Raw genomic sequence first — 14369 nt, 5'->3', positions numbered from 1 at the left:
GCCAGGCAGTGACCTTGCTGAGACAAGTCATCTTGTCAACTTTATGCCATAAAAGAAAGTGAGGCGATGGAGCCCTGTGACACTGGTAGGAAGAATGCAGGCACCTGGTCAAATCCAAGACTGGCTGTAGTGTCAGATGACGGCACCCACAGGGCAACCTTGCCTCCACAGACCCAGTTCAGTACCTGGAACCATCAAGAATGATGCATCAAGGAGAGATAAGCAGCTTCAGTTGCTTCTTGATGCTGCTCAATGTGTCCGGAACAGCTTTGCTGCACATTTGACTGATGCAGAGAGTGTCTGGTCGAATTCATAATGCCAAAGGAATGCTGCTAACACTGCATTTATAGTCTCTCTCTAGCTGGTATTATGGCAAGAGACAGGCTCCCATCAAAAATTCAATTGTGGAAACACCATGTTTTCAACACTACCACTGACAGTCATACAGGGTGCAGTGACAGCACTGTTGCAGTGCCCGGTGGCTGGCCAATATAACTCTTGGCTGCTTGTGAGATCCTGCCTGAAGCCAATGCCACAACATTAGCTTCAGGTTTGCCATATTTTGATTAAAAGTAAAGCCAGAAAATTTTTTCAAGTGTTTGCAGTTTATACAGTCATCTGAAACTGTTCTGAAAACTACTTACATAATGATTTAACGACTTTAACCAGTGCAAAGGTTAGAGCATTATTTGCATTTTCTTTCTCGCCTACCATTCCCAATTCTGAATATGTTTTCAACTTTTTTCACTCTACACAGTATTTCAAAATATCATTAATGGATCTCAAAATTAGTACACAGATGAACTCAGCATTCCACGTTATAACATGTTTTATGTAATTGTTTCTCCTTTTCCCACAATGTTTAAAACTTCTCCTTGCATCTCACTGCTAGTCTCCTAACCCACATTAAAATATGAATCCACATTGTAGATCCAAAATCCAGACACATATGTCATATATAGATGGCTAAAACTGTGTCACTAATCATTCAGGGTGAGGACTCAGTTACCTTCCTCACTTTTAAGATTTTCATCTTTTTAAAATTTTTGTCACCTTTTTTGCTCTCACATGAGGAAGAAAATAAAGTTATTTATTTTTGTTTCCAAGTTACTGTATTTAACTTCATTCATTTACCTTTTGGAATGCTCCCACAATGAAAGTAGATAAAATCTTACACTTCTGAATTTGAAATAGGTTGTTCCTTTTTGAGTTTTGTAATGTATTTTTTTATGTTTTGCACAACTGTTATTAGCAAATATTCCTCTATTACAGCTGCTTCTGTTTTAGCTCCAGATTCTAATGTTGGAGTAACATTACTGCTGTGATATTCTGTTCAATTTTGAAAATAAACTTTTCAAGATGGTAAAATGCAAATTTCACAGTGGCTGACTTGAAACGAGAGTTTGAAAACTGAATTCTCTGCTTGAGGGAAAAAAATTAGTGAATGTGAACTATTTTGCTGTGTGTTAGTTTTGAAGCTAAAAGTTTTCAGGTAGTATTAACTACAATTAAATGTATATAACATCAGCTACATTTATAATACGTTCATCATAAGAATAAACCTAATGTAAACATTGCATTAGGTATTCTTCAGCATTTGCTGGAACCTCATTGGATTTCCATTTCAGGTGAGACTGCAGCCAAGCTATATCGAGTACTGTCAAGTACGATAATAAGGGTACATTTTGTGCTGTGCGTTATGCACACATTGACTTAGTAATAATACAGGACAACAGCTTTACCAGCGCATTTAGCTTGGACAGCACTGGCCGGTCAGCTGGTACAGGTAGCGTATAGTGACGTGGCCAGCTGCAGTACACATATAAAAAGAGATGAGCAGAGGAGCAATACAGCTTCGAATGTCATTTAATTTTTCTGCAGAATGAAATAATACACTGCAAACCTCCCACAATATGCCCCTTATACCACTAGAGGAAAGCCGCAACACGTTATCGTTTTTAGCTAACATAAGGTAAAGGCTCCAGCAATTGACACCTTAAGAAATGAAACTACTTTAATTTGATATTTATGAATACAAGTTGATGTTGGGCACAAACACAATTAATCTTCAGGTTCTTTGATCATTTGTGATTTGATATTTATTATAATTCACTAAGTGAAGGTACAGTAAATGGTAAATAAAAATTATAACAAAAGTGTAAGTGCAGTCATCAGTAGTTGACACTAGTGAGACATGAAAGTTTCAGTAGTTGACAGGAAAAATATTCAGTGGTTGACACTAAATAAATAACTTCAGTCTACACATCACAGTCAATACTGTTTTGGAATTCATATTTCAAATATTCATTAGTGATATTTGAGAGTAGTAAAGGAAGCTTGTCAATAACCTGTGATGCGCTAATAACACTAACATCATTTTCATCAACATAAAAAACTTTCTTCTGACAGTTGCAAGATTTTAGAGCCATTACGTCTATTTCACCATCCTCAAACGCACACTGAACAATACAAACATATATGAAATAGCTCTTCTTTTCAGGAAAAGAAACAAGAAGAAATTCACCATTTTTATAAAATTTATTCATATTTTCTTCTTTGTTTGCTGTTTCTTTTTCTGTTATATTTATTTGATCAGAATTGTCATCTTCCTTGCCATCAGATGTCTGCAAATCACTATCAGGGAGCATACTAATGTCATCCACACTGCTGCCTGACTCACTCCATTCTTCATCTTCAGAATCTGAGGATACTGAAATTGTTCTTTTCTTGTGCACTTTTGGCTTTCTACAATTCTCTGCTTTAGTTTGCTTCTTGAGTTTCTTAGCAATCTCAGACTGTTCTTTCTTCAGTTTTCGTGCTTCTGCTCTCTCAGCTTTTAGTCTTTCTATTTGTAGCTTCAGTTGTTCCTTCTTATGATGATATTCCTGCCACTGGTTGGATGTCACAACACTTGGAAGTCTTTCTCTTAATCTTCTTTTCCCTTGTTTTCCTGTATTCTGTGGCCAAAATAATGCATGTTTAATGGGGAGGGGATTAGTTGGTCCCCTGATTTCCTATTAATATTTCCACTTGGAGCACACTGAGGAAAATCAGAATTTTTCATTGACTTCTTGGGTGTGACACACTGGTCTGTTACATTAGTCTCCTCTCTTTCTTTATTTTGGTTGTTGCCTGAAAGCTTTTCATGTCTTCCTATTTTTTATTTTCGATTACTTCATTATTTTGTTTTTCATGTGGATGGACATTTCCTTCTTCCACTTTTTCATTTTGATTTGCCACACAGTTGTTTGTGTCATCAACAGACTGGGAAAGGATAGAATTATGACAATAATTTTTAATTTCCTTCCAAAGCAAAAACAAAGACTGGTCATTTATATTTCCTTCCCACACATCACTTGAAGACTCAAAACATGACAGTTTATCTTTCCCAATGTATGTTTCTAGAACCTCTAATCCAACTCTTTAAGTTTAATTTTTCAAATGTGGCAGTTCTGTGAGTAGTAAGTATAACATCATCACTCACTGATGGAATTTTTGAGTAGTCTACAGCCTCTGGATTCCATGGAACAAGTCCAATTCTCCTGAATCCATTCTGCAGGGCAGGTGGTTTAATGAACTCATCCAAAGTTTGTCCCAGTAAGGGTGCAAAACGGATCTTCTTAAGCACTGGTTGATCCAAATGTTCCAATCTCCACTGATGTACCTTGTTTTTCCAACTTTCCTTTAACAAATGAAAGACAGCAACATCCATAGGTCGAAGAAGATGTGTAGAATGTGGAAGCAAAGCTATGAGTATTATCCTATGCTCATTACAAAACATACTAGTATGTAAGGTGAGATGTGACGCATGGCCATCAATAAACAGAATGACTATCAGTGGTATTTACTTTTCTAGAAGGTAAGGATGGAAAACATTCATTATAAATACAAAGAATAATGGACCTGTCATCCAACCTGTTTCAGATTTACTTATTCCCCAATGTTTTGGTACACTCTCTGCCAGTTCCTGTGGTACTCTAATGTATTTAAACACTGTCAATGTAGGTGCTAAATCACCATTTGCATTTGCAGTCAACAAAGCCGTTAGATATTCTTCCTCATCACTATTCACTTGCTGGTACACATTTTTTTCTCATTTCGGGGCCAACACTTTGTTTCCTGCGGGGTTCAGAAAGAAAGCAGTTTCACCTACATTAAAAACTGTTTTGGGACTTTCAAGAATTGACTTAAAATTGTTCTCTGTTAAAAATTTATCTATCTCATCAAACCAGTTTCTTAAAGCTTCCTGCTTTACTCCTGGCCTGCTTGATGTCAGATTTTGTGACATTCTAATCCCAGTATTGGGATGGCAGTTCAGAAAAGCATTGTACCAAGATTTCCCTGGGCGGTTACAAACAAAGGGATTTTTACGTTTCAGTTGTTCAATCAGGTGCTGCACACTGTCCAGAAGTTTGCGTTTTGTTATGGGGAATCCAGCCTTAGCCATAGTACAAATCCATTGTACTAATAAATCCTCCTCTTCTTTGGTAAGAACTGTATCAGGACCCATGCAACGATTTCTAGGCGTCTTCCCACTGGCTTTGTACATTAAAGTAATTCGAGGAACCGAGAAACTTTTTGCTGCTGTAGAAACAGGCATTCCATTAAGTACTGCATTGATGGCAAGCTGCATTTGTACCTCTGGATAACTGAGCATCTTCCCTTTTACTGGTGGTGTTATAATGACCTAAATAATATAAAACATAATGTCAGAAATTCACGTTACTTGAATGCCAGTAGTTGACGTGGTATGAGCTAGTGGTTGACATAGGTTGTCAACTACTGACAGAAGCACCCACTTCAGGATGGCTGCTAGAAAAATGTGATAGCTATCAAATTACACTGTAGATGGCACCACCATACAACAACAGTCAAAACTCTATCTCTGAATAAAGCGATTTTCTTATTTTAAGAACTTTTATTTGAAAGTGTCAACTACTGGTGTTCTATCAACTATCGGTGCCTTTACCTTACTATTGAAATTAAAAACAAGAATGATGAAAATTCCTGTCATAACCACAGGGTAATTTTCCTGCATAGGCTGTGTGTAACGTAAGATAGTACTGAAGGATTTCACCATATAGTTAAATATTGAAGCCACTGAAGTTATTACGTACAGTCACTCATCTGGTAATCTCTGGAAGTATTACCTGCTACATTAATAACGAGCCTATCAAAAACATAATCCACGAAGCCAATCAGGTGCAACATTTTCTCTTCTTTTATGACAAGCTGTTCTATATCCCGCCAGCGTTTGTCAGTTACGTGTGAAAAAGCTGCGTGCATTAGTTCCAGTACGACTGGCAGCTTAACAGTTTTCTTACTTCTCAAGCCAAATCCCGCAGCTTGGCTCCAGATCAGTTCTGTTGGGTTCATATTGTAATGGTACAGTAGCAAATGTAAAAATGCAGCATTTGTACCGGCTGATCAAAAAGTAAGTATAAATTTGAAATCTGAATAAATCACGGAATAATGTAGATAGAGAGGTACAAATTGACACACATGCTTGGAATGACATGTGGTTTTATTAGAACCAAAAAAATACAAATGCTCAAAATCAGAATAGCATTAATTAGCATAATAAAGTAAGACAAAGCGAAGATGATGTTCTTTACAGGAAATACTCAGTATGTTCACCATCATTCCTCAACAATAGCCGTAGTCAAGGAATAATGTTATGAACAGCACTGTAAAGCATGTCCGGAGTTATAGTAAGACATTGGCTTCGGATGTTGTCAATCACCATCCCTAGAGATGTTGGTCGATCACGATACACTTGCGACTTCAGGTAAGCCCAAAGCCAATAATCGCATGGACTGAGGTCTGGGGTTCATATTGTAATGGTACAGTAGCAAATGTAAAATTGCAGCATTTGTATAACGTGCTCAATGCTGTGAAAATGATTGTTTTTCATGTTTCTATGACACTTATTTACCTCTGTGGTAAAAACAATGGACATAGTTCAAATAAAGAGGATTTGGTTTTTCATTTTCACCTTAAAAATGAAATTGTTATGTTTTCTTAATTGAAGCAACTTTTTATTAACAGTCTTTCATAAAACATCAAAAATTAAGAATTTGTATTTGAAGTGGAAACAGGAATTTCGCATCCAGTATGTAATTAGAAACCAGAAAAGGGGCATAATTCATAAAAATATTGAGTTCTGTAATTATGAGATGTAGGTATCTCAAACTGACCGAGAAAAAAATACCAGGGAGATTTGGACCGATGCACGAAGAACGCCTCTCTTGTTACCAACTGCGCTACACGTTCAATGTGGGTTTTGTTAATAACTGCATTGTTTACAACTCTGGCAAAACTTTGAAGCTGATTATCTGTGTAAATTAATGAAAAACATGAAGCACAGCCTATTTCTCAGAACTTTTTAACTATGTTCCACGCGTGTGTTTCACTACAAAATAGAAAGCTGCCTCAGCCATTTTCATACTGTGCATTAACAGTGTGACAATCAGAGCACAAGGCTGCAGAGGCCGTGACTGTACATTATTTTTGAAATAAAATCTACGTAGCGAATGTGTGATTGACAAAAGCATTGGTGGCTGTTAATACATTTGAATATCTTAAAGTTTCATTGAACATAACTTAGTAATAAGATATCTAATACATAAGTTGGACCTACTTCCAAGAGCGTATCACCATCAGCGTATGTGTGCTACAGCTTGTGTCCAATCATCGCATTTGTATTTTTTTTTTACATCAGGTTTATTCTTATGATGAAGGGATTACAGAACTTTCGAATCAGACACAACCATACAAGTTCTGAATGTGTGTCAACAATATGGCTGTTAAAAACCAAGGATAGATCCACCACTGCTGTAAAGATTTGGACAATGAATTTCTAGTTACTCTATGGATTTGCCAAATGATATTTGTAATGTTTTTATGGTTGTCCCTAATAGCATTCCTGAAGATTTTTCACTTTCCTCTAAGTCAATGTGGTACCTAACAACTAATCAACTGGCATCATATTTGGAGGAACATATATAACCAAAAGGATATCATATTACATATTAAGTTTTGATGACACTACCAATGTTAAAGCTAAAAGAGAATTACAAACTATCACTATGTCATAGAATAAGTATTGCATAACAATAGGTCACCTCACAACTTTTTTATTGGTTTTCTTTTCATTTTTGTTGGCATCTTTTCTTCTCTTCTGGGGTTTCCATAAAGTGACTACGAAAGCCAGTTAGTTGTTTGATAGTGACATAATCATTAAACCTGAATTATTTGTGCCCAAAATTTTTCTGACTGTGTGGACTCCAGCTTTGTTAATGACATTAATAGTTTAAAGTTGAAGCTGTTGCTTTATATGCACCCATCTATAAATTCCAAATAATTAAATGTGACTCAGTAGCTGATGTATTTACCTATCTTTGATAGTTCACTACTTTTGATTGGCTTGCATTAATGGTGTGCATGAGAGTTGTGTACAATGCTGGGAAAGAAAGGATGTGATGAATTTCTTGAAAATTACCCTAAAAGAAATAGATGATCATTGATTCTATCATTTAATTATAAAAAAATTATTTATAAAGTCATTTACTTATACAGACAAGTCATGTTTTTATGTATTTATCTATCTTTGATAGTTCACTACCAGTTTTGGAAGACATTGCATCTCATCACTTATCACTTTTGATTGGCTTGCATTAATGGTGTGCACGAGTGTTGTTTACAATGCTGGGAAAGAAAGGATGTGATGAATTTCTTTGAAAATTACCCTAAAAGAAATAGATGAACATTGATTCTATCATTTAATTATAAAAAAATTTATTTATAAAGTCGTTTACATATATGGACAAGTCATGTTTGCAAAACACATTGAAATACTAGATTGAGCACCACTGATAATAAAGAGCTACTGAGCCATGACAATAAATGTGTCTCCGTCCTAGATATGAAGGAACATGTTAGTTACATACTTATGAGATCAATTCACACGTCATATTTCACAATGATTCAGTGCAAATTTCCACTTCGTAGCACTAAATTTTCAGTACTGAGCTTCAGTTTGACGTAATTTGAAATTTTTATTGCAAATATCCTTTAAAATCTGTTTAGCCGCAGTATATTGTCGATGTGGTAAAAACTTTTTTCTGCCTCTACCTCCGCTTGCAGTTAGTTTGTTTGTTTCCATTTGCTCTTGAATTTGCTGCTGTTCTGCTTTCCTTTTTTCTTCATTTTCCTGTTGCAAAATTTGCACTTTCAGTATAAAGTAATGTTAGTCAGATACAAATTTAAATGAGTGAGCAGTGTTTTACTTCTTACTTAAAACAATAAATTGCATCTGTTGAACAAAATTAACTGTGTTAGTAAAACTGACTGATGTCTGAGAATATCAGAGCAGAAAGACATTATTATGCAGTTGGCTTTTGGAATGGCACTTTCAATATTCTGTGTCTACTTCATAATACCTTAAATGATCAACAATGGCACCATGGATGCTGAAGTTTGTTGCTGCTTGTCAGTATTGTTCCAGCTTCTGATGGCTACAAATATCACTATTTTACAGATTGCAAATGTAAGGGAAATACAAATGTAAGGGAAATGGCAAATGATAATATAAAGGAAAGTGTCAAAATTAATTTCAGAAACTCACCAGTCGAACTCTCTGAATTATGGTAAAAAACTCAGCAAACAAATGAAAACATTCTTCTGGCTTGAATTTCTTGGGATCTTCACAGAAATGTTTGGCTAAAGCATGAGTACAAGCCTTCACCTTATTCATAGCCTGCTGAAGTTCATTACTGCATTTCAAAGCAGCCTTAAAGAAATCTGTGGAAAGAAGAGCAAAACAGATTTTAACAATAGCAGGCACAAATTCTAAAGTGAGAATAATTTGTAGATCTATTTTATATCATGGTCGGAAACTATGGGATGAAGAAGTATTTGTTTATGCAACAAGGTTAATTAAATTAACAGGGTCTGAATTTGTGTTCAGTACCTTTGAACTGTGACATGATTCCACTTGTATCGTTCTTCAGCTGTGATGCAACATGTTTGACATCGCTGATAGCTTTCGTCACTTCTTCCTGGAGCAACTCCACTGATATCCTGAATCATTGTGAACCATATTTAATTCAGGCATTCTGTTTGGATGTGATTATTTTGTTATTTGTTTTACAAACACAACCTTTTTGTTAATATGTCATTATGTAGTAACGAGCACTCTTGATGCAAGTTCTGTACAAGAGCAGTATATGTTGAAATATCAAATAGTGTCTACCCTTGGTTCACCTATTTCACATTTCAGTCATTATATATTCATTATGCAGTGGTACCAGTTGCTGTCGTGGAGATAAGAGTGTTTGAAGTGGTCATCTTCACATTATGTGGGTCACTAGAGCATCTCGCTATTTCATATCAATGTAATTGTAAAAATAAAAAAAACCATGAAAATTGTTCTTTGATTTTCTAGAGTTTCTACAAATATTCTTGAATATTAATGTTGACGAGTGTTTCCAAATGGTGTGTATTATTCATAAGTAGAAACAAATGGAAACGGCATCATAACTATACTGATAGCACACAGCCATTCCTAAACATGCATTTGTCGTTAATCATATGTCTACAACATGTCCTTGTACATCCACTATGTATATCCCATACAGGGGATACATTTTACATGAAAGTTTCTTGCAAAGTGTCAGGGGATAAATATGATATTGCAATGCCTGTTATTCCGAATTATGACGCTATGTTCCTTTAGACACACGTACATGTCAGAAGAAACTGACACAGTAGCAACTACAGCCCTTATGAAATACAAGAAATGTATTTGCAGTTCTGAATATGGAAAACTATCAGCTGTGGAGTGGAATGACAACAATGAAAATTTGTGCTGGACCTGAACTGGAATCCATTTTTACTGCTTATCGCGAGTGGTCACTTTGCTATTTGGCTATCTGACCCTAACTTCCATATGTTGTCAAACATGTGTCTACAATGTGTACTTGTACATCCAATATGTACAGGGTGATTATAATTAAAGTTAGACTTTCAGGGTGTTGTAGAAATAACACCACTGGTCAGCATGACATCAAAATGCAACGGAATAGATTCAGAGAAGGGGGAAAACATATGGCAGAAGAAAAAAGTAGTGCAAACATTGATAAATAGATGGTGATGCGGTGTGTCAGAATATGTAAATGAAAACACGTGCCATGCACATGACCCATTGCAGTTGATATAAACACGCCGGGTACACAGCTTTTCCTCGTCTTGCGTCTGTGACATTTGCCTTCACAGTCTCAATGCAGGACTGTGCTCTGTTTGTAAAACTGTATTAAAAAAAAAAAAGATGAATGTGCACAGGTTTCTGTAGAAGTCCCAGACACTGAAGGGTTTGAAAAAAGGCATTGGTCCGATGACTGCCGTAGGTCTGGAGAAAATGATTCGGAAATGCTAAAAGACAGGTTATTTTGGTGTGCAGCGTGGTAGAGGGAGGAAACGAATTGATTCAACGTCAGTGGAAGCAGTGGCCACAGCAATGCAAGAGGAGACAAGTGGTGGTGTGGAAACGTGTAGTGCACAAAGACTTGCTCGAACATTGGATGTAATGGTGCGTAAAGTCCTACGAAACATCCTTCTTTGCTAGCCATTCAAAATAACCCATGTGCATGAATTGCTTCCTGTTGACTGCCAGCAAGAGAGACCTTTGCTTTAGAATTTTGTGCTTGCATGGAAGTTGACAATGATTGGCCGAGGAAGATTTTGTGGACAGACGAAGCCCACTCCCATCTGACAGGATATGTCAGTATATAGAATTGTCGAATACGGGCAAAAGAAAATCGACACAAAAATCGACCAGAAGCACTTCATCCTGAATAGGTCACTGTGTGGTGTGGGTTTACGGCATCATTTATCATAGGGCCATATTTTTTCCAAGAGACAGATGCTTTCGGTCCTGTTACCAGTACCATCACTGGCAAGGGATATGAGTGTCTTTTGTGCAACCACTTCATTCCAGTTCTCTGACAGCATGGATGTGATCATTTTTATGCAAGATGGCACACCTCTGCACATTGCAAATCCAGTTAAGCAGCTGCTGAAGCACCATTTTCCTACAGCCTGGCCGTCCCGATCACCTGATTTCAATCGTTGTGACTTCCGGCTATGGGGCTATCTGAAAGATGTTGTGTTCAGTGTTCCAATTGCATTCTTAACTGCATTGAAGACATGCATTGCACAACACATTCTGAACATGACCCTTTGAACACTTCGATCAGTTGTGGAATGTGCTGTTTCTTGATTTCAACTTGTTGCAGAAAACGGTGGACAGCATATTGAACATGTTATGCACCAGTCACATGGAAATTAATAATCCAATTTGATTCTGATAGATGCTTTTTATGTGGTTTTTGGCCTCAGGACAGTTAAAAACCATTATGATTGATGCTTTTATGTGGTTTTTGTGCTTCAGGTCAATTAAAAACTGATGTGATTGATGCTTTTTATGCAGATTTTTCCCATCCGATGCAATATGACCTTGCCGTGGTGGGTGGGCTTATGTAACTATCAGTATCACACCTGTACACCCATACACACTCAGTAGTACAGTTTGTTTAACGTCAAACATATACCTTAGGCATTGATGTATGATTAATTTGTCATTTGTAGTCAACCACTATTAAATTATGATCCTTACAGCACCAACTATTGCTACATTTTGTAGCTATTTACTTTTCATCTGCATTATGTTTTCCCCCTTTCCCCAATAACATTCCGTTGCAATTTGATGTCATTCCAACCACTGGTGTTTATTTCTACGGTGGTTTGAAAGTTTAACTTTAATTATAATCACCCTGTATATTCCTGTACACAGGAGACATTTCACTTGATATTCACTTCCCGAGGCCAAGAGGTAAATACTACAGCCATGTACACTTACCAGACAGCCTTAGGCTTACATACACAGCTCTCATAATTTGTGAAGCAAAGGTACCTAGAGACACAAAGGATAGGGAAAACTGTTCCAATTAGGTGGCTGAACCTGCCCTTCAGGGTCTCCCAGCCATTTATGCCATATACCTTTACTTTGCTTTTCAGTTTATAACAATATACTTTGAAAAAGTGAAATGCTGTACAAAAGAGATACTTAATTACAAATTTATTTCCAATTTGGAAAACAAATGTAAGAATTGGACCAAGAAAAGTGGGCCCTTTTTAACTCTTTGCTAATATTTATAAATATAAGGGTGGTTAGGGGGAGATGATAGCTGGCAGATATGTAACCTTTGAGAAACAAACAGATAAATTGCAAGAGCAAGGATGAAAATTCTGTCTGTCAAAATTTGTATTATTTAGATCAAAAATTCAATGGATATTGTAGTAAAGGTATGGAGAAGATGAACAAGGTTTCAAGTATATTGAATATTACAAGACTCTAGTGTCAATATGATAAAAAAATAAACACACACAGAGCAGATATTAAGGCATAAGCACACTTCAATAACTTATGCTCTTATTTGTACTAGAATCAAACTGAATGAAATTCTTAAAAGTAAATTTCTACTAATAATTAGACAGCCCCAAGCATTGCCAATTTTAACGTTATGACTGTAATGGACTCTTACCTTGCCATTTCTTTCATGTTACTCGCTTCTGTGAATTGTAATATTTCCTTATTGTTAGCTTCTGCAACTTCTACCATATAGTGCAAGAAAGTCAGCCTTGATTTGTTTGCTTTTATTTCTAGGAGCTTTGGTAGTGTACTGAGTGTAAAGCCTGCTGCATTGCCCGCATAGCTTCCCTGGACCAAACACACAGTTCCTTACTTTTTTTTCCTTTTTTAACTTATCAATTTACTTCTCACAAAAGCTTTATGTTAGGAATACTTACAGCATTTATGTAGTTTCCAAGTTGAAGTACTAGTGCTAGAAATTCTTTCAAACGTTTATTAGCCTTCAGCATATTGCATGCATCTGCAACAGCCTTTAGTTGTTCTTTCAGTTCAGATATTCTTGAAGGAAACTCTTCTTTCTGCAAATTAATTGATGCACAAAAATGAGTCAAAATTTATTATTTTTTATTTTTTTGGCAATATCGTGTTGATAATGGAAACATGACTTTCTACTTAGAAGCAACATTGCCCTAATCCTGAGGGTAAATGATGGTACTTCTGATAGCTGAAGATAAAATTTCTCTCCCTCTCCTAAACGATCCAGATCTCCAGAATAGGATCTGACTGATGTCAGCTGTAACACATAAGATAAACCTTTTAGTTAATGTATAATTTTGGGCTCCCTGGAATAGTATGTATTGTGTTTTAATTGTGTTAATTACTATGATCAAAAATTAAAACTGTCATACATTAGGCCTACCTCTTTTTCTGTGGGAAGTAGTGGCAAGAGAGCTTTCAGTTTCTCAGGACCTATATCACCTCCTTTAAGGTTCTTTATAACTTCTATGACTGCTTTCCCTCCCAATTTGAACTGTTTTAGATAAATGTTTACTGCCAGATCTCTCTTGGTTTCCAGTAAAGTGATCTTGGGAGTTATTGGTGCTGGAAGTGTTACTGGAGAAGACTTTCGATGTTGCACAGTAGCAGTTTTCTGACAGAACAGTTCTTCCATTTGCTTGAAATCAACTCTAAGACTCTTTGCTTCGCTCTGCATTTCAGTCCATACTGATTCACCTGCAAAGAATAAGACTTCTGTTAGAACTGTTTGCCAGCAGTAAACAATCAAAAATCTGTGTTTACCTACAGAAGATGAATAAAATCACCACACATATTGCTGTCAGTGTGGTTATCACTACACATTTTGTAGAATAAATAATGACTGTAATGAACTTAAAAGTACCATGAAGTGAGTAAATCATAATTTTTCTTACCTATCATAGAGACTGGAATCTTTGTCCAGCTTAGGGTTTTCATCTTCCGCTTGGGCAGTGGTAGGGTGTTACACTTGTCTTTTACTGGAGTCCAGAATCTGGTAAATGTGTTGGAAGTGAATGTCTCCTACGTAACATCAGTGTTTCAAAGCTGTCACTATTTGGAATTGGAGGAGGTGGAGGTACATGATTTTTTTGTTGAGAACTGTAACCTGCAAGTGATGAAGGTGATAGCACCCCTGAAGCTGATGGAATAGCTGATGACACCACTGAAATAAGTGGCAGTGGCAGACAAGGTGGAGGAGGTGGAAGAGGAGGTGGTGCTGGAAATGACAGTTTTGCTTCTGATGGTGACAACTGATGCTGTTTCTCATTATCACAAAGTTGCTTTACTTCTGTGGTATATTCCACCTCAGTCTGCGTAGACACTGTGCTTGTACTAAGGATATCATAAGAATGTGTTTTGTTAATACTGTCAGCTCTTCTTTCATGATATTTTTGAGTGTATG

The 14369-nt window shown here is 36.5% G+C and overlaps 1 protein-coding gene across 1 annotated transcript; it reads right to left on the bottom strand.

The window, feature by feature from the left end:
* Window positions 1-2258: 2258 nt before the first annotated feature.
* Window positions 2259-13918, bottom strand: LOC124771486 (inverted formin-2-like). The gene is made up of 7 exons (XM_047249326.1): window positions 13861-13918; window positions 13350-13663; window positions 12868-13008; window positions 12603-12778; window positions 8972-9081; window positions 8627-8802; window positions 2259-2957 (listed from the first exon to the last, which is right to left on the bottom strand). The coding sequence occupies exons 1-7, from the start codon at window positions 13901-13903 to the stop codon at window positions 2259-2261; spliced, it is 1659 nt and encodes a 552-aa protein (XP_047105282.1). The 5' UTR covers window positions 13904-13918.
* Between the last annotated feature and the right edge of the window lie 451 nt (window positions 13919-14369).

This window comes from Schistocerca piceifrons, chromosome 1 (genome assembly GCF_021461385.2).
Source record: "Schistocerca piceifrons isolate TAMUIC-IGC-003096 chromosome 1, iqSchPice1.1, whole genome shotgun sequence".
NCBI lineage: Eukaryota > Metazoa > Arthropoda > Insecta > Orthoptera > Acrididae > Schistocerca > Schistocerca piceifrons.
Note: the sequence above shows the minus strand (reverse complement) of the source record. Positions and strands in the feature narration are given on the sequence as shown.